Source organism: Struthio camelus, chromosome 7, assembly GCF_040807025.1.
Source record: "Struthio camelus isolate bStrCam1 chromosome 7, bStrCam1.hap1, whole genome shotgun sequence".
NCBI classification, from domain to species: domain Eukaryota; kingdom Metazoa; phylum Chordata; class Aves; order Struthioniformes; family Struthionidae; genus Struthio; species Struthio camelus.
The window spans coordinates 1,108,987-1,130,491 of NC_090948.1; the positions used below are offsets into that span (position 1 = coordinate 1,108,987).

The 21,505-nt window shown below is 40.5% G+C and overlaps 1 protein-coding gene and 1 long non-coding RNA gene across 2 annotated transcripts in view; one reads left to right on the forward strand and one right to left on the reverse strand.

Annotated features, from left to right (window-relative positions):
* Positions 1–10,943, reverse strand: part of PPP2R2D (protein phosphatase 2 regulatory subunit Bdelta) — a 38,902-nt gene extending 27,959 nt beyond the window's left edge. Inside the window, exons 1-2 of the mRNA XM_068951382.1 lie at positions 10,791–10,943; positions 10,491–10,571 (exon numbers count right to left, since the gene is read on the reverse strand). Of these exons, the coding sequence (XP_068807483.1) occupies positions 10,491–10,571; positions 10,791–10,797 (88 nt within the window). The 5' untranslated portion in view covers positions 10,798–10,943. The remainder of the gene's footprint in view (positions 1–10,490; positions 10,572–10,790) is intronic.
* Positions 10,944–11,329: 386 nt separating this feature from the next.
* LOC138067911 (uncharacterized) overlaps positions 11,330–21,505 on the forward strand; it is a 31,448-nt gene continuing 21,272 nt past the window's right edge. The window contains exon 1 of the long non-coding RNA XR_011142352.1: positions 11,330–12,004. This is a non-coding gene — a long non-coding RNA (uncharacterized lncRNA). The remainder of the gene's footprint in view (positions 12,005–21,505) is intronic.

Genomic DNA, 21,505 nt, shown 5'->3' on the forward strand with positions numbered 1-21,505 from the left:
GCACAGTTAAAATGATCATGCCAGCACAGAACGTCTCTCTCCCCCAACCGGCTACCTGCTGGAAAACGCTGTCTGAAATTTTAAATATCATTGAAATGATATGCAAAAATCTATTACAAATATGCTGGCTGGAAATGGGTAAGTGGAGGCAGCATATCAGCACAAAATCAGAAGATATTTGGAGAAAGTGAAGTTAATTATATAGCTCACTTGTGGGACAAACACATATGTGAATTGCCACCTGACTACACTGTGGTCATTTCATTCAGCAGAAACACTCCTTTTCCCCCTGCAGATGAAATAGTTCTTGGCATGCACCACCTGTAGAAGTATTACTGGCTCTTATTGTGGCAGCAGTATGTGAAGCACAGCAATCAAAATGAGTTCTGCAGGTAGCAGGAATAAAAGTTAAGTTTTAGATAAAAGGTGATGACAGAAAAAATGGGTTTTGAAGAAGGAAGTTATAACCGATGGAGAAGATTACTACTCTGTTGCTGTCATGGAGTGAGAAACTGACAGCCTTTGGAGAGCTCCCTTGCAAGGGGAAACCACCACCACCACTGAATACTTGTCTCTCACCTAGCGTTTGAGGATTTTTTTTAAAATCTCAAGAAAGCTCTCGTTTTTGCTTAAAGTTCAGGCTATTTTTTATTTAAAGTTTACAAAAATCTTTAGCAGCATACTTTGTTTCAAAATAAAACAGAAATATGCAGACCACAAACTGGAAAAGACTGTCAGAGTTGTTGTATGTGTGTACTTTATCCAAGTTACCAAGAAAAATTTAGAATAGCATAAAAAAAGCATTAATGCTTTTAAATAATTGATTTAAAGTATAAATGAACAACACTTTTCCCTATAGGAACGTTTCATTGACGCATAATGAATCCTAGAGTAATTCCACCAGTATTCTCAGCGTTGCACTGTTTCAAAACCGGTAAAATTCAAAAATTATGAGTGTGGAGGTAAATTGCAAAATTCACTCCAAATCAATCATTCTGTGTGCACTGCTCAGAACACCTGACCCCTTTACATTGCCTCTTCCTATGTCAGCTTAAAACTTTTAGAAAAAACAAAACAAGCCTTTGCAGACTCTTAAACATCACATTAACTTTGGAATTTTTAAGGCATTTTTAAATATGTCAATCCTTTCTACTATTATGCATACAAGCACCAGTCTTATTTCCCAACAGAGTATTTCAGCCTTTTCTTCATAATAGTAAAACACCTTAGAATGAACATGCAGAACAGGGAGAAAAAATTAAACATGTTACTTCCTCATGTACAGCATCCTAATGCACTCTTCTCATGTACGGGACACCCCTGTGATTATGTATTACCGGAAGCAGTTATAGAGGTTTGTCCAACTTGCTTCCCTCCTTTTATAGTCTACTGCACCTAGGACCCTTTACTCAGGAAGTGGCTTTGTAAACAACTCCTCTTGTAAACCATGCAGAACAGCAAGATTTATGGCTTTACAATAAAATATTAGTCTGGCAATATTTGTTTCTTCCTTGCCACCAACAAATTAGATTTCAGGTTCACTTTTGGAAAGCAGTTCTAACTTATGCTCTGCATATGGAGTAGGAAACTCCTAGCCACTTTCAAAGTTCATCCTTTAAAAGGAGCGTAGGGGGAAAATGCTAGTCACTAAATTTAGGATTCTGTAGAACCCCCCGATTTAAAAGCACTGAACACCTCTATGGGTGGTAAACAGCCTCCTAACATATCAGAAAGCTAAAAATACTCATCTTTAAAATAATGTAGTGGAAACCATTCTCAGTGACTCAAAGGCTCTCGTAAGCCTTAATATAAGTTTCAAAATTCAGTGTAAATGGTCTTTTAAAACCATTATTTAATCTTAATCTCCCATATCATAAAATTCCTGTCATCCTTCTGTCAAAGTTCTGTAAGTTTAAGTTTCCAAAGTCTCCTGGGCTAACTTGGGGGTTGGGGGGGGGGGGGGGGAGAGGGCTTTTAAGATAAAAGTCAAGCTTGGCCTTCCAAACTAATCTAATCCCACAAAGAATTCATACTAGGCATTCCTAACTGACACAGTTTTCAGCACCTGGACACACTGTCTAGGTAACCGAGAAAGCAAGAGATCCAGAAAACCTAAATCAGATGCTCAAAATTAGCTACTTTGACTATTCCCCCCCTAAAGCTGGTTGCATATTACTATTTAGTTAAAACATAAAAACTGAGAAAAATAATTATTTTTCTCAACCTGACCCAATTCACACATTTGGGGCTGTGGACCATGCTTTAGCACTAACTAGACACAAGTAGTAGCAACTTTTCTCTCTCATTTTTTTAAGCGATTCAAAGACTCTTGTTAAAAGCCCTCCCCTCAGACATTTAACGGACAAAGAAGTTACACCTGCACTGTTTTAGAGGATTATCTGAAAGAGAGGCTACTTTAACTCCTAAGCAATCTTGTCCTTTACATTTTTGGAAATTAAGTAACACGGGTTCATATTCAGTTCAGAGACTGAAGAGAAAATGCAAGTCCACAGACCTTTCTCCTGCTTTCCCTACCTTGAGAAACCTTTTAAATATGTAACACGTTTTTCATGATCAGTCCTAGAGATCCAAGGAACAAACTGCTTTAAGGACTATGAAACTCTCTGAAGAGGCTCATGTTCTGAGAGGAAATGACTGGATCCGGAACAAAGCCAGATGGCTGGCATAAATTGTAAAGGAGATTGCCAATGGAAACTAAACATAGAACGAACATTTCTGTGCCTGTAATTAAGTTCAAAGGTGACTGCCTACCAGAGCCTGTCCTCACGCTTTACTCATAGGGTCAGGCAAACTACCAGGATTTCAGTTATTACAGGTTTCTGATTATTACCGAGTGGCTTCAGTATTGATTTCTAGTCTTCACCAGCTCCCCTTTTTCTCTCCTCATATCTCTTACTGATTTGCTTCTAGGTGAGTGCAGATTCTATACTTTGGCCGTGAGAACAGTCAGTGAAAAAGAATTATATTACTCTGCAACTAGGATGGATCAAGACTGTGCATTGTAAACTGCTGTTATTTTGTCACGTCTTAGCTCTTGTAAAATATTTCCTAAAATATTGTTTCTTAATTTAATATTTGATAGAAATCAGACTTCTATCTCTGAATTGTACTGAAATGCAAGCTGAACTTTTAAAGCTACCAATCACTTGACAATATAAATAGAAGTTACGTAGAGTTACCTTTTTTCAGAATATGCCATTTTGTAGACTCCATTTTCAGACTGCCACGTTTATAGGCTATTTAAAGAGTTAATAAATAAATAAGATGTATCAGAAGTCAGAAGAATACCCCAAAGATGGTGGTACAGTTCTGCTCTGACCAAATTTTCATTTTTTTGTCCTCCAGCTGACACTGCTGAGCACCGTGCTCATTTAAAAAGTACATAAGCATAACAATTTTTTCTGCCATAATACTCAATCAACTTACAAAGTGGCTTCAACTGCCTTTAAGTATTCAGTATTATATTTAGTCCAAAACAAGCCTGCTTTTTGAACTAATTCAAATTATCGTACAGATTTAAGGTCAACCACGTAAGGGCAACAACAGTGCCCCTCAGCTGCTCCAGTGGCAAGCGCAGTAGCTTGGCCAGCACTACAGCTCTACAGATAGCTGAAGCTGGCTGAGGCCTGCACTGCCTCTGAAAGGAAGCAGCAAGTCGCAAACAAGAGCATTTCTCTTGGAAAGACTGTCAGCTCTGATGTGTCTTAGATTTAGTGTTTAGCTAAGTCACTTGGTCAGAAGTGAGCAGGCAGACCATTTTATTTTATTGTGGATGCTACAACAAAGGGGTGGGAAAGAAGTAACAGGTGTCCAACTAACTGTTCCCAAGATCTTTTCCAAAGGCCAGAGTATCCAACGAATTCCCAACAACTGAACACATGCTCATTTGATTTAAAGTTACGTAACAGTTTGCACCTCTTACATTTAAGTTACTGCAAATCCCTCATTTAGATAAATCCTCAGTTTCTTCTCAGTGGAACCAGATTGTAAAATGGTGCTGTAACTCGTACTAAATTAAGTAAAGGCTTTTTTTTTTTTTTAAAAAAGTACATCTGGATGACTAGATGTGTTAGTGACAGCAAAGAAGTACAAAGTAAGGGTAAAGCAGCAGCAAGAAGAAAAAAGTAGTACAGCTGAAAATCCTTAAGACAGAAATAAACTTTACCTTCATGCTTGACAAAGCTTGCCGTGCCTTTTCTTACAAGCAGTAAGAACTCATGGAAGCTATTTATAGTATTCAGGACACAATCCTGTATTCTCTATGCAAATCTATTGCCTCAATATATTTTTTAACCTCTGGAATAATAATTTCAATAGCCTTTCTCCTAGTGGAAGTGTATTTCATTATAAAAAACCAACAAAATACATGAAATAAGTAGTTCCTCATGCTTTCCATTGTACTTTTATTACAAGAGTTAATAAAAGTCTTAACATAATGGATAAGTAAAATTTTTCCAGTTGCAATGTTCACACCCTCCCATCATGCTTTTACTTAAATAAAAATAGCATTTTTTTCCATTTTTATTAAGCTTTCCCCAGATCTTGAGGTACTCAACAAATGACACACAGTAACAAGAGTGCAGGTGGAAAGCATATTAAAGCTCTCCTGGCTCAAAAGGTAGTACAACCTGCTGTTATCACAAACTACCATTCTATTTAATAACGAAGAATATTGTGCAAGGAGATAAAGTGCAGTGGTTTTCACTGCTCACAGATGAAAAGTACAGATCTAGAAACTTGTATTCATTTCTGCACTCCTACTACTTTGAATGTTTTCTTTTGCATTCCCACCTTAGAATTCTGCAACCGATACTCATCACGTACCCAAACTGTTTATCAATCATTTGTGAACTCTGCATTCCACCAAAATAGCATCCAGCTAAACATATTAATTTGCTTTCTCTTGTAGCCTAGTGGTTGCTTGCATTTGTTCTTTAATATTCCACTTGGCATCTTTCACTGGTCTTAAGCATTTTTTTTCTTATGCCCATAAATCTACACCTCTATACTTTTCCAACATGATTGTCATAGCTTCCTTTTATGCATCTTCATCAGAAAAAAAAAAAAAAAAAAAAGCTCGAGAAAAAAGCTCAGCTGGAGCTTCCATAATGAAATAAGGCATTTGTGAATCATCTCTGACTGCCTTTAATGTCGCCTGCTATGCCCTAAATTTCCTTGCTTTCATTACAAAAAAAGGGAAGTCTCTTCTTCATAATTGTCAGAATGCTGAACGTTCAAGTATTTATATCCCTACCCCCACTCCGCCCCTGCAGTTCCATTACCCCATCACACACAGATGCAAGGAAGAAGGGGGAAAAAAAGGAAGTGATGTATGATACCACAGTAAAGATTTCATATTTAAATTCATAGTATGTTAGTTGGCAAGACAGATTCTTCTTCAATTTTCCTTCTCCAGAAGATGAGAAAGCATCACCTGACATGAATACTTTTCTTCTGAAGCCTGAAGATAATCTGGAATGCTTTTTTAAGTGTGTAGCTACTCACTCATAAATCTAGGCATTCAAAGCATGAGAAGTCATACTCTAAAGATCGTAAGAGACAAGAGAAAGAACTAATCAGCTCCAAAAGTTCATTAACATAGCATTTTTTGCACATTGCACCCTGTCTTAATAGCCTCTCAGTGTTATTTACTCATACAGTAATATCACAGAATCATGAAATAGTTGAGGTTGGAAGGGACCTCTAGACATCACCTGGTCTAACTCACCTGCTATACAGTTAGAGAGTACATTTTACTTTCCAGTGGCCTAACACCCTCTTTTGGTGTTGGCTGACAGAAAGGCTGACAGAAAGAATTCAAAAGAACATATTTATTATTAAATGCTATTGCCTGAGAACAACATCTTTTGGGAACTGTATGTTTTAGAGTAAAGGGTGAGGACAAATTCTTAGTCCCTCAGTTGCAAGAACAAACATGAGATTAAAGTGGTCTACTTAGAACATGAAGACTTCTTTCTCCAACTAGAAACCACTATACAACGTGTGCTCAGGTCAAACCTGTTCAAAATATCTTTTGTCCACATTTAGGAAATGTCTTGGTTATTTTTAAAGTCCATCTTATGTAATCACAGATACTAGGTAGAACACCAAATCCAACTCTCAGAGCAGGAAAGAGCAAGGAAGGTATCAGTATCCTTGGTCTCTGAAACAAACAGTGGCTTTCCAGAGTATTAACAAGAGCCCTTTTGGGACTTTCAGCAAAAAAGTGGTAAAGCTGTCAAAGGATCAAGGCAAAAGCACGCTAATAGTTACTCTCACCTAAAATAGCTTCAAAGCTCACTCACCTGCTACCCCATTCTAGTAAGCAGTGAGATTATCAGAAACAAGTAATTATTAAGAATGAGAAGAAATGCAATTCAAATGGCTTAATAAGTATTCCCTCATCAAATTTTTCAGTTCTTACAGGGAAATAAAACAAAGCCCCAAAAACTCAGCAACTTAAAGATAGTAACTAGGTCTATCATTCCTTCCATTCAATCTTAATCAGATGTCAAACAGCTATACCTTTTTTTAGAAGGAAAAAAAGTGAAAACATTAGCTTTGAAAATAACGAGAAAGTGCCCGTTAAACTCCTGAACAATACACGAGAACATTTTTTAAGCCACTGGTTTGTAAAAAGGATTTAACACAAGGGGCATTTTTAAACTTGAGAACAATTGCAGGATTTTAGATCAATGTATTTTTTATCAGACCATAGTTTTCTTTTCTACTTGTATTCTGTGTTTAAATAAACTTTGAGGATGGACTTACTCAGTACTACAATAAGTTTTAAAAGGTGAACTAGAAAATTCGTGGAACGGATGGGAAACAAGGTATCTTTTAGTTCAACAGTGCTGTAAATGCCAGCTACAATTTGGAGATTTCAAAAACTGTAGTTTCTCTTTTAATGATCAGGAAACCAACAACAGCACAACTACTCTTAAAGTCAATTACAACCTTTTTGGTAGAGAAAGAGTTCTTTTCTTATGAAATACCTTACAAAGGTGCATCCTTAAGTTAATGAACAGGATTTCACAGCATCTCTTCTCTACTGCAAAGGAAGAGCACCATGTCCCGCAATTATTCGCAGGACCAGGCTTCAGACTCAGCTGCTTCAAAAAAAATTCAAATATAGCACTTGAAACAAGTACTGCTTTCATCTGGGGAACTTCATTAGCTGAAGTCTTTACCCGTTTTATTTAGTGGGGTAATCACACTCTTAAAACTGTTCACATCTGAGACAGGAAGATATATTTAATCAGTACTGAATTAAAACAGCACTTACAGAAGTTCATCACAAACCAAAAACCCATAAAGATCGTTTGGGGGAAGGTGGAGGGGGGGAGCTGTTTAAAACCAAAACCCAAAGAAACTACAATATCAACAGTAGGAAATCTAAGATCTCCACAGTATACAGCTTCATGTTCTGACAAGAATTTCCAACTTGTCAATAGCACAAGATAATTAGGAAGACTTACAGTGCACGCTATAAAACCAAGAAGCCCCACACAGGGGCAAGTGCGCGTGCACACACACACGTTGTTAATTATGTCCAGAAGTAGTTACAGATTATATGCAGAACATCTGGCCCAGAGGATTTGGGCATATTCGTGCATTAAGTAACGGTAACCGTTTGATATTTTGCTTGCCAACCTTCCCCCACCCACAAAACCAGAACTTTTTTGAACATGTGGACCAAATTGGATAAAACACCGAAATCACAAAACTAACTAGGTCTGAGACAGCATTAAAAAAAAAAAAAAATTGAAGCCTGTACTTAGAATGCTACTTTCTACCAAAATAGGTAATCCAAGAATAACAATCCCAAGTTCCACAGGCTATGAGCATTGTGTTTGTATTCACATGCTTTTATACAAACAATAATTACAACACAAGTTTACTTTTTTTTTTTTTTTTTTTAAAATGAATCACAGAACAGTTGAGGTTGGAAGGGACCTCTGGAAATCATCTAGTCCAACCCCTCTGCACAAGCAAGGTCAAATGAAATTTGTTACCATTTTCAATACCAGTTATTTCATTCAATAACTGTTTTTCCCCCCTAGTCCTGCTCCTTGAATCCAGCCAAAGTTTTCTGCTTTAAAAACTGCATATTTCAATAACTGATACATTTTACTCATCTCTTTAGGTGACCAATCTGGCTATGTCAAACACTGTTCTTCTTTGAAATCTATTCAATGCTGTGTTTAAATAACTAGATTACTGGTTCAATACACAGAAAACACAAAGAAGAGACAAAGTAATTTTCTATATTAACGACCTACTTAGAAAAAATCTTCAGAATGCAGATGGCAGTTGCAAATCTAAGGGCATCAATTTGTCATAGCCATGCTAATATTTCCATCAAAGCAGTACCTCTGAAAAACAATTGCTGAGTATAAAATGTATTCAAGAATAACAGTTCAGAAGGAAGAGACCTTTTTAGTTAAGTTTAGTTAAGTCCAAATGTCAGGCTTCGTAATTTTAACCACTAGATAAACCGTCTATACGAACATTAAACAAAAAGTCTGTATTTAATGCATTTAACAGCTACTTTATGTTGTCATTTTCAGATTTCCTTCCTTTATAGGGCTATTTTTTTTCCCAAATCACAGAAATAAAATTACAAAAATAGCAAGCTGACAGAAAAAGACAGAATTCACAGTGGTTCTAGTCAATATCTCAGTAACAAGGCAAAAATCTAGCAATGGAATCATGTTCTTATTGCATATTGCAGAGTCAAATTCTGGCAATTATGAACATACCAGCTTTGTGTGGTTTCCACATTTAATTCCTATTTCAAGGCAAAAACTAATAGAGGGAAGAAAAGAACAAAAATGGAATATAGACAGCGAGTCACTAAGACTACAACTGATTCTGATATTCCAGAAGGAAAACAAAACCCTAGTACCAATTCTGCAAAACCACACACTGACTGATTACATACATTAGTTGCCCTATGAAGTAAATGGAATTACACGTAATAACCTCACATAATCTGCAGCCCTCACTCCAGAAGAAGTCTAAGAACTCAAGAGTAAATCCCAGAAAAATCGTTGAACACCAGAGGCACTATTTTCCCCATAACTTTTCAAAACATAGAGCTTTCACCTCTTTAACCTAAGAAACTCATCAGTCTCTGTGACTCATCTCTTCAGTAACACAAGTTTCTTTTCTCCGAACAGTGCTGTTACACACTTTGCTAACTGACGGGGTTTAAGACACTGGTGTTTCAAAAAGCAGAAGCTTTCTGACTCTACACAAATTCATGTTGCTCAGCAGTAACCGGGAAGTAAGGTGCTCAGAGAAGTATATTTATTCTAACATGGAGAACCGACTTTTAAGCAATATAGGTGAGAGATATTAAGACAGAAGGACCATTTTGGAAAGTCATAAAAGCCACTTAACTCATTACATAAGCAATCTGGAAACTTCAAAATAATATTACGTCTCAAAATCTATTTAGAAAAAAAAGGGGGGTGGGGGGAAGAAAACAACCACCTCAACTGAACACTAGTTCCTCAAGTGGTTTCCAAGTCTATTCCTCCCATAGCTATTATTTTGAATGGAATGTCAAAACAAGTGGCAGGGAAATGAAAACACTGTCAGAATAATTTCTCTATAGTAGACAGTAAGAGAAAACATTTACCGCATCCAGCAAAAAAATCTACAATCCAAGACGACCACACACAGAGACTATAAGTAACTTAACTTTTTATTGTATTTTATTTTATTGTAAGTAATGTCAGTTAATATAGTAAAAGTCTAAATAAATACCACAGAACGCTGTTTCACACACATATTGTGTAGAAAAGAGTGAAGTATTTCCAACTTGAACAGTTTAAACACGGAAAATTTAGAAAAAAAGGAGAACGTTCTCATCAAACTCCAGCAGAGCTTCACGTGTCAATTCTACACACTACAAAAATACTTCTTCCAAGTAAAACATTTCTTGTTTTCTACTCATGCCAAAGCACGTTGCACTTCGTAGGTTCCAGAGAAACGTTAAGGTGTGCCTGTTTTTCCTACTTAAATACCTTATTGGCAGCTTCCACAGGCTAACGACTAGGAATAAAATCCATTCACAGCTGCCAGAGCCTTTAAACCCTACTTTTTAAGTTAAGCCCACACGACGGAGCCACGCACTCTCTCCTTGCTTCAGAGCGAAACTCGGCAAGCCTGACAGACTCCATTTGTGCGGTCGGTTTCCTCCTCCCCCCCTCCCCCTTTGCAGTTAGTCCCCGTCGTTACTCCTTCTCCCCAGGGACTGCCGGCCGGGAGGAAGCCCCCCCGCCTGCTCGGGGATGCTGCCCTGAGCGGGGCGCGGGCACCAGCTTAGTCACGGCCAGGTGCGCCCCGTCCCGCGAGCCTCGGGCGGGGAGGGCAGCGCGGCTGCCGCTGGGCCGCCCCCCGCCTCGGCTCCGCGGCCCCCCGGCCCAGCCCGGCTCGGCCCGCGGCGGCGCCGCCCTTACCTTCCGCCACGTCCTCGTCGATAGCCCCCTTCACCTGGGAGAAGCACCACTGGAAATCGTTGCCGCCGCCTCCTGCCACCCCTGGGGAAGGGAAAGAGCTCGGTGAAGGGAGCCCGCCGCCCCCAGCCGCGGCCCGGCCCCAGCCCCGGCGCAGGCCGCGCCCCTCAGCCCCGCCGCCCCGGCGCAGGGCCGCGCTGCCCGCGTCCGCGCGGCGCGGCCTGCCGCCCTGCCCTGCCCTGCCCTGCCCGCACCGGCGGCAGCAGCAGCGCGGGCCGGGCGGCGCGGCGCGGCCCTCCTCACCTGCCATGTCGCGCGGTGCCGGTGAGGCGGGGGGCCGCGGGGGGCAGGCGCCGGCCGGGAGCGGGTCGGGGCCGCCGCCGCACGGAGCTGCCGCCGCTGCAGGGCTCGGCGTTTCAAAATGGCGCCCATTGCCGGTCGGCCTGATCCGGTGACGTCATCGCCCGGCTGCCCGCAGGGCGGGGGCGAGCGCGGGGCTGAGGCGGCGGCGGCGGCGGGCGCGGCTCCGTCCCCGACCCCGTCCCCGGCGGCCGTGACGGAAAGCACCCGGCGCTGCCGGGCTGCCCCGGTTCCGGCGGCCGCCGGCAACTCTTGGGGCGATCCTGCTGCTCGTCGCCAGCGCGGCGGCTTGGGGGGGGGGGAGGCGGTTGGAAGCCCCGATGCCTGAGAAGGCGCTTGCGACCGACGGCTGGAAAAATCACGAGTTGCCTCAGAATCGCCGCTCTCCCTCAGAAACGGGATCCTCCCGTCGTGAAATGTGACCTCCGCCGCCCCCCCGCCACGCACCCCCCCCCAACACACAGAGGGGTTCGGGGTTATAAACTACCGTTAGGAATCGCGGCTTTCTGCGGAGGGGCAGGCGCTGCAGGCGGCGCCGAGGTCCTCAGGGCTGGGAAGTAACGTTGTTGTTGAACACGAGAACTTCTGTTTTAAACGCATACATATCATTTCTTTAGGTTCCTCTGCCAGTGAGATGGCAGATCCGTGGCTGGGCGAGGTGAAGGAAGGAGGGCTGAAGCCGCGCTCCGGTGCGCTGGGGAAGGGGCCTACGGACCTGGAAAGCGCCGGTCTCCTAATGAAAAGGGCTATGAAAGGCCGCACCGGAGAGGAGCAGCATCAGCTTCCTTGAACAGGAGGAAAGAAAAGGATAAGGGGGCTTAGGTTGGAAGCAGCTTAGGAAATAAAGGCGTATGTAGGGGTAGGTTTCTGTCACGGCTGAATGGCGGCATGTAGTTTTTGGCCCAGGGGTCGCAGGTTCTTCTAAAGCCGTTGGGTTATGGATGATCCGCTTCGTTAGGGTGAAGCGAGGGCGTTGGGATGGTGGAGGTCAGCTCCTCAGATTGGGAAGAGCCTCCAGAAAACAAAACGGGACGCAGGGAGCGCGTGTCTCTGCCCGCGCAGTGAAGGCGGCCGGCCGCTTGGGAGAACGCCGGGTTGAGCCATGTGCTGGCGCAGCAGCCCCTGAGGTCTGTCCCCGTCTGGCCTTCTGGAGTCAGGTTTGTGATGCTTTCAGCTGTGGTGGTGTCAGCAAACGCATCTGGCCTCTCCTAAAGAGAGTATAACTGTGCGCACTTGATGTGGCAGAACTCTAAAATTCCTGATTTTAGTGAGAATCCCTTTCTGGCTTCTCTTTGAAGATGCGTTCTTCTGTCCTGTAAATAATGAATATTACTGGTGCTCCATTTAGTTTTGGCTTCTTACGTTACCTGTTTTTTCTAAACTAGTATACACACTGAAAGCTGTGAAAATGCAGTTTTTAACCCCTAAAGCCTAAATAGCATGAAGAAATCTAAATTAGTTTGTTATTTTTCCTTAACTCCTGTGTGGACAAGTTTTCCACCTGCAAGGCCCTCAGAAAGTGACTTCAAAGCCTGGACTAATTTTGTGGTTGATAAAGAGACTGATTTGCAAAAAGATATTTTTGCATTCAACTTAAGGGTCTCAGAGTTTATTTGTGGGGGTAGGAAAGTGATCTCTTATGGCAAGTGGCTATTAGTTGCTTTTTGTTTGTGATTAAGTTTCTGGGCTGGAGAGAACTTCTTGGACAAGTTCTGTTCTTATGAAAACTATTTCTTACCTGTTGAAAGTTGACTCTGTTTTCTGACTGCCTTGCACATTCAGCCCATAATGATTATCCAAATACGTTTATAGGTGAAATTAATGTTATATCTGTGTTATAATTTTATGGATACCTGAAACTTTTGCATTAAAAGATGAAGACTGTGGTAGGCACAATATTGTATGAAAACTCTATAGATAAGGAGATGTGGTATATCATTAATGTAAATCCAAATGGTATTAACTTTGTTTAAAGGAACTCAGTCTTGATGCTTTTATTTGTATTACCAATAAAAACATATTTAACTAAAAGTTAAAACTTGTGTATGCTGTGACCTGAATAGATACAGCTCAATCACAGACTAGAGATTTCAAAGCACAAGGGCATTTCAGCTTGAAGTTAACACTGGCTTCATTCCATTATTGAACTGAGAGTGAAAACCTTATGTCACACTGTCGGCTTGAATCTGCTTAAATCTTGATGATAGCTACTTGTCATGATTCAGGTCTGTGACCTGAGCTTCTAGGCATTGTTGAGCAATTTAAAAGCTAATTCAAAAAATCAGTGAAAAATCAGTATTTTTACTGGGACAGTTTATAGCCTATTTTATGTGTCTTATTGTTGTTATGGCGAGCTATAATGGTAAGATGGTTTAAAAAGAAAAGTTGGTTGGATAGCTCTTGTGCCTATGCTTTGGACGTCCTCAACTGCCTTATGAGTGATTGTAGAGAAGATAGAGGACAGATGCTTCTCAGTGGTGCGGAGTCAAAGGACAAAAGTCAACTGATACAAGCTGCGGGAAGGGAAATTCAGATTAGATGCAAGAAAAAAGTTCTTCTCAGGAGGGCAATCTAACACTGGAACCAGGAGCCAGAGAGGTGGTGAAATCCCCATCCTTGGAAAAATTCTTGACTGGGCAAGGCCCTAAGCAGCCAGGTCTAACTTTGAAAGTGACCCTGCTTTAAGCAGGGGCATGGGCTAAATGATCTCCAGAGGTCCCTTCTGACCACAGTGATTCTCAGTGTCTGATATAACGTTGTGTTAATTAGCTTAGTATTTTTGGACGTCTATGCGTTGGAGGTTTTGTGTGCTGATGTATTTTTGTAGAGAACTAGATGCCATAAACTCATGTAAATTAATGAGTATGCATAATTTGAGAGCTAATTTAAATGTTGACATAGGTAAATTTGTTTTGAGGATATCCTACTAATCAGAAGATTGGAATAAAAATAGCTGATAATTTAGTTAGCGTCCTGAAATGGATGCATACGTTTGTTCGTATTCTAATGTGTGGGTTTTATGAACAGGAATTTTTTTAAAAGACTTCGTAGGAATTTAGGAAGATTTAAAAAAAAAGTTAAAAATATCTCTGCAGGATATACCTTTCTTTTTAATTATATTCAAAGAATATATCCCATAAAATCAAGGAACTAGTTAGTTCTCGTAAGCTTTCTAAAGCTTGGAACTCAAATTCAAAAAAGATTCAGCCACTCACGATCCACTGGTTGGTTTGCAGTCTATGAAGTTGTTTAAAATTCTCTGACATTTATGGGAGATGTTCTTAAATGTTACTCTGCTCACTTGCTTCCACCTGAAAATAGATGTATATGTCATGTTTTTTGGTAAAAAGGTGAGGGCTGCATATTACGGGCTGGGGAATGCTTTCCAGAATTACAAAACTCTAGCATTCATCGCTTGTATCAAACTGCTGAAAAATGTTTTCCAGTGCTCAGCTATCTATGTATTGGTATTGGACTATGCACAGGAGCCTCGTGGCAGTGGTTATTATACAAGCGATAGGATGAGAGGAGGGTGTAGTATTTTTATATAATTCTCAGAATTAAAGCACTGTGTGTTTGCATTAGCCATTTTTAGATTAATGGTTTAGCGTAACATATTTAAGAGTTACACTTAGGAGAAAGTGACGCTTTGCTCTTGCCACACTTAGCAAGAAAAGCTACTGACAGAGATGTTTCCAAATGTTTTCTTGAAATAGTATCTTGCCTAGCCAGTTGCTTGATGCCCCCTGACATATGCGGTGTGAAATGTTGTTGCCAACTCATCAGCAGTTGTTCTTCTCATCTCATTTCCCATTATCTGTTTATGATTAAACAAAGCCCTGAGCCCCACTGGGGGTTTGATACTGCTCTTTCATAACTATCGCTCTGAAAATAAAGCATGCTGAAAGTATGTTTGTATTTTCAAAAAATGCAGTGCAAGCCATAGAAATGGCATTTATCATACAGTGAAAGACAGCTGGGTGTCATAAGATATCACACTTCACTAACAGATGCATATTAGGTACTAATTGACATAAAAACATCTGATTATTCTTAGGTGGAAAAAAAAGATTTTTTTGCATAGTTTTTTATCTCTTTTCCAAATTTCAAAGAAAGAAGTTAGTAAACTAGTGAGTTAGTTTTATTTTATTAGCCCTGTATTTAGCCTTATTACCTGCATTTTTTAAAAAAATGCGTTTATCAACACGGCCCATGAAAGTATTCCAAACTTCAGGCTAGTAGTACTTAAACTTCAGATTGAACTTTCTTTAATTACAGGAATTGTCCGCCCTCCTTATCTTTCCCACCACTGCCTGCGTACAGGAATGCCTTCTCTTACCTCTTTCCCAAAACCATGAGCTATACAAACCCTGATGTCTCCCAAATATTATAATTTAGACTATTTTGCTTTACCAAAGAGTCCTTTAATCCAAGCATCACTAAAGCCCCTTTCTCCTCATCCAGCCTTGATGTCCTAAAACTTATAGTTCAACTTTTATCCTGGCTTCCTGCTTTCCCCAAACACGGGTGCTCTAGCCAGCACCGTTGCCCTCCCCAGCTGCTGCCAGCCTGTGCGTCCCGTGCTTGGGCGGAAGTTCCCATGCTGTGTTGCAGCCGCTCCTGCCAGCCTATCCCCCAGCTGATTTGCTTCACTGGCAAGGGGAGCTCTTTCAGGAAGAAGCAGCACCACCTTTTTTTCTCAGTTTTAGTTTGGCTGCTGCAGCACTCTTCCTTTTTATATTTTGGGTAGCTTTTGTAGGAGGGAAGGGATGATGACATATGCTTTGCTCACTGTTTGATGCTGCAAATGCAAAACATGCCCTAGCTAGCCACAACTTCTTGTCCTGCTTACCTTCCAGTATTATTGGCTGCACATGAACTTCACACCTTTTGTGCTGTTCTTGAAAAGGAAAGAATAGGGGAAAAAAGAAAGAGAACTGCAGATACCTTTGCTGCAGGTGCCAGTCATGATGAATGAACCTTGGAAGCCTTAGCTTTAGATAATTAAAAGCAGTGTTTTTTTCCTAAAATAGCGCAGAAAAACCCCACCCCACTTTGATAGCTGAATCACCTCCTGACTGAAGAAAATGTCTGCTCTATTGTGTTTTTCGTGCTGTGATCCAGTAATTGCTTTCTGGCGTTACAGGGGAAAAACTTTAGCTAGACAGAAACAGAATTGTATTATTATAATTTATAATTGGATTCCTTCTGTTTCCTCGCTATTTTTTCTTTTTGGCCTGCCTTATTGCATTTTGCGTTTAGTCTCCTGAAGTTTGATCCATGCTCATTTGGTCATTACTTGAGCTTTTTAAAGGATACCTTCTTCTATCCAAACATCTCCCTTGTCAGCACACTGTTCAGCTATGCTGGCTTTCTCCTGCCTTTTTCCAAGCCTTTCTAAGAGGTGGTATGCTTTGGCTGTGAACATTGTGCGTTGAATTAAGTAGCCGTCTTCCAACCTAAGAGAGGTTTAACTCTTGGTTGCCTCACAGACTACTTCTAACAAGCTTGTTTTTTTAGTCTGCCTTTATAAAGTTGATCATAAATTTTAATGGATTTTAAGTCTTTGTGGGTCTTGTAGGGAGACTGAACAGTATTAGAGTTGCTATATTACATGTCACTTTTCAACTGTAAGATTTGAAGTGAAGTCTTGCATGTTACTGGGGACTGAGCCAGGGATCGCATCTTGTGTTGCGGGCTAACTAGCTGTTTCATGAAACAGTAGTTGGTAGCACCTGGGATTAGTTTTGAGGATTATCTCCTGATATGGCCCTTACCTCCATGTAGATTGGGAAAATTATGATTCTCCTTACCCTTGCATTTTCTACTCTCGGATACGCTTTGGTGTAGTGCAGTCAGCATTGCCGCTGTCCTGGCAGGCAGGCAGGAACTTTTGATCGGTGCTATAGCCTTCATGTTTTGGCTTGTAACTTCTGTGTGCGCTCATTGCGATAGCTGGCTTGTTAACTTCATTTTATTCTATGCTTGCTTTAGCACTGCTTCGCCACCAGCGTGGCCTGTTCTTTTCCTGCGTCTTTTTCGTTGTGGCGCTGAAGCGTTCCGCTGTTTGTCTTCATTCGGCAAAGCTTCGGTGTGTGCCTCCGCAGCCGAGCTCTTTAAAAGCTAAGCGTTCCAGTTTCCCCAGGTACAACTGTTGCCTCTTTTCTTGGTAACCTAGTTCAGTGAGTTTGTCTTCCATTTCCTATCTGACTGTTTCTATCCTCTGTATCTTCGAATGAAGGATAGTTCAGACTTTCCAATCCTTCATCCCTCACAGAAACATCGTACTGAATTGTGTGTTCTTCCACACCTGCCAGCTTTCCTTCGTAGTTCAATATAAATGTCATTGGTGACCTTTTTGGTGTGGTTTTTTTTTTTTTCAAGTGCCATCAAGTTGAATCTCTTGTGACTTAGCTGAAGTCCTTTCTTTCTGTACAAACTCTTTATTTGAAGTGTCCCAATTCTTCATAAAGCAGTATCCCTACCACTGTCAGCAGGTATCGAAAGGCTGGGGGTACACAGCATCTTGCTCCTGTTGCTGTTTCTTTTGTATATGTTCCCCCCTTCAGCTGAAGCCTTTGAAGTCCTTAAAAGACTTTTCCTAAATGCTCCTTCTATGCACAGATTTCCTTGTTACACAGCATTCTTGGGCCTTGGGTGCTTTACTTGCATAAAAGCTAGGAAATAAGTCTTGTTTCAAATTAGATGAATCTAATTTGAAACATCTTACTTAACTTTAAAGTTGTTATTTTCTTTGACACAAGTGGTTTGTTGTTTTGTCCTGCCCATGGTTAATCTCTGCCGTTTCGCTTCAGGGGTTTTCTCAGCACAGTTCCAGTCCCTTAGCATTGCAGAGATGCTATCCATTTCTTGCTCTCTTGGAACACCTATCAAAAGGAATCCGGTGTGTCATTATGGTTTAAAACGGAAACCATGTGTGTGTTACCTTGTTAAAGCAATGAGAAACAAAAAATCTGTTTTGTCACTTCCTGTTTTTTCTGATTTTGTTTTCTGCCAGTGGTGTAGAAGCTTGCTTCCCTAAACACGGCGATGTTATCTGAGGATACTTTTGCTTTGGGGCTAGTGGGTGTCACTTAGACACCACTGTGATGTACCATACCTGTAGAGATGGCCCTTTATGCTATTTTAAGACCTATGCAGCTGATGAACTAAGAACATCTTGCTAAAATATTCATTTTCAGGATGACTTTGGAGAGAACTTTTATTTGGTTTGAATTGAATTGCTCATCCCTGTGCCACTGTGAGATTAAAGTAGAAATTATCTTGATTTCACAACCCTGAGAAGATGGATGTCAGACACAGAAGTGAATTAGTCATATCTGTGATAGCAGGATTTCTGTTCTGTGACACTTTGCTAAATGTCGGAGTCGCATTCCTACCCGGCTGCAGCTGCTTCATTCTGTGCAGCTTCAATTAAAACCTCAGAATTCCAAACGCTTTAAGAGTTTGTCCAGCCTCACCCAGGTTTTAATTGCAACTTACGCTTTTTCCAGTGGCAAAGAGAAGTTATAAACCCGTCACCGCTAAGTTATGAGTCACTTTAGCTAGGTGTGGCTACCGATACTCCACTCCTTTGACTTGAAGACCAAGAAGTCGGTCATTACCTAGAATTTTGCAGCATAAGCAAATTCAACATGACATAGAACTTGTTCACTTCTAAAGTGTTTCTTAAAGCTAATGTGAATACTTTAGGGGAGGAACGAAAGGCCTAAAAAAAACCCCTCCACTACTGTTTTGAAGAAGAAAGTATTTGAATTCTACTTTAAGCACTGAAGTTAGGAAAACATTTATTTTAACACTGTGGAACAGGCTGTAAAGAGAAGTATTTAAAATACCTTATTTGTGGCCTTCACAAAAATGTAGGAAACAGCATTTATTTCTTGCTGCAACTTTCCTATTTAGAAGTAAAGAAAGCTTGAATGAAGAAAGTATTTTTTTTTTTCCCCCTCTGACCATACTGATCGCAGTGCATTCTTTTGGGAAAGGCAAAAGAGGGGAGGTAGCGCATTCTGTGTGGACCAAATTCATGTCTTAAAAATAGAGAAGGTTGCCACACTCTCTGCTTTCATTGTTGGCCACTGCAGGGAATACCTAAATGTTCTAGAAGCACTGTTAAAATAAACCCCTGGTGTGGTCTGTTTGGGAATCCTTGATAAAGGGAGAAAATGTAGAGAGGTAAGTGAAATTCTTAACAGTGTGTTTTTTGAGAGAAGGGGCTAAATGAAATATTGAAATCCTTTCATAGCCACAAGAGTGTCCTGGCTAGTTTTTGTCCAACGGAGTGATGTTAAGTTTGGTTCACTTACAGACCCATCACGTGTTTAAACTCTTATTTGATTTTTTGGTAAGAATGGCAATTATGTCAATAATAACATAAGAGAGTTTAAATGATAGTGACATAATGGAGGAAATTCAGTGTTAAAATAAGTAGCACTAACATATGCTAGAGCTAAGTGTGGTTGCATTTGAAGACTGGGAAAGAATACTTGAAATGCTGGGGATATGGCTAACAGAATACACATTTTGCTACTGACTCAGTATGTTGGTATTTTAAATAACTTTAACATTCATCTGCAATCTTAAATCTGTCTGCTCTGTGCACCTCTGTGCGTTAATGCTGTCCAGCGGAGGAGTACGTTCCAAACCAGCGAGGGCTGCTGTGTGTTGTGAATGTTTCTGCTGCACAGCTACGCAGCTTCGCAGCAGGAAGGTAAGTGGACACAAGAATCTGACTTCGGGAAAGGCAGGCCTTATGAGACATACATAATCTCAGTTTAATGCCGAATGCTATTAGATTAATAGTGCTTTTGTGAGCCAGTCTGTAGAAAACAGTGGGCAAGCCTAATGTTCTACAGAGGGCTACTGTCAGCATATATGAGCTGGTCCAACACCTGCTGAAGTTAACAATGCCCTCCTCTGATGTCGAAGGAATTTGGATCAGGTCCATGTATAGTCATCTAGCCCTCCAAAGTTCATATTAATCAAAATATGTGTGCCAGTGATGCACTGGTTTGCTATGAACTTCACACATGTATTAGAGGTCTTCCAGAATTTTAAAAATAAGTCTTTATCAGAAAAGGTATAAGAAATGCTGCTGCTTACAGGAGTTAAAAATTTAACTGCGAAATTTGGCAGGAAATAGGCTGAGAAGCCTTTAAACAGGTCCAGTGTTCTAACCGCTGAAAGATAGCTATAGATAACAGTTCTGCAATATCATATTTATGTCAGACAGTTACAGGCACATACAAGACCAGATGTTCAAAAAAGTAATTGCAATCAGATAATTCACCCTATAGTTTCAGTGCTCAACAGACTAGCAATTGAATGTAGTCTGAATCTTCTTCCTACTTATGGAAAACAGTAAAAGTGCATGATGCTTGACCTACAAAGCATCATCACAAGTTCTCGACTGCATAACAACAGTTAAATGCTGATCTGAGAACATGTAGCATCACAGATTAGCTAAGCAAAACTGGGGAGGTGCCATTTTATTGGATATCAGTATGTGTTGACTAATGGCATTATATTGGCTGAATGTTTCTGCTCAAACTGATCAGCTAAAGAAAGGTCCATCATCCAGTGCTGAACGAAGTTGTAGTTAATGTCCTCAGCAGAACTGCCATGAGCTGTGTTATATCAGTTTGCACTGGGGAGAGAGCCAAGGCAAACAATAGTCTGAAGAAAAAGAATGCAGACATTTGCCAAATATGTATTGCAATTATTGGAACTTTCCTGTAGTCTTACTACAAGCTTATAAATGTTTACAAATACTTCCTGACTGAGGGTCACTGATTGAAATGGGATATTCTAGTTGTTTAAGGATGCAATTTTATTAGTGCAATTTGTCTCAACTTTTAATTTTTCTAAAGTCAAATTCCAATATTAAGTGTTTTGACTACTAAGCATCACTGGCCAAAGCTATGCTGTGAAGTTCTATATAGTAGAGAGAAAAGATACCTTTTTAAAAAGGCAACAACATTTAGAATGTTATAATTAAGACTAGAAATAAAAATATTTCCTCTGAAACTAGTTAAAAGTTAACTTTTATTTTTAAATTTCAAATACAAATGGAGTGGTCAATTTGGCTCTGCATTTTTCCTGAATATTCTTGACTTATTAAAAATTAACATTTCAAAGTCCTAAAAACAACAAGTTAAAAAAAAATTGCAAGATTCTTGCTTGGTAATACTGGTACTAGTTGCTTATCTGGGAAAATGTCTTCGGGGAGGTTTGCTGTGCTGTATGTACCTAGTAGGTACAAGTTCAGCTGTCTTTGCTGGTTGGCTTTTGCTGTCACTCAGATCTGTAATTTTAGCTTTATATTCAACATGCTCCAATGCTGGGTTACATGTATGGTTAACGCTTTTAAATTCCACTGCCTTTTTGTACAATGTTTTCAAGATTTGATCATCTTTATCCACGCTTCAATGTTTTTTTGTCAAAACTCTGCTCATCTCATATCTGGGCTATTGGAATCTACTGGTGGTGGCACTTCCAGCTGCACACGTGTTCACAAAAATCCACATTTCTGTTGCTATGTTGACTATTGGTTTATCACTCTGTTAAGTGTCCCATGAGCCCGTTCACAGCTTCTCCTGCTTCCAACACATCAAAGCCAGGCATAATATTAAAACCTC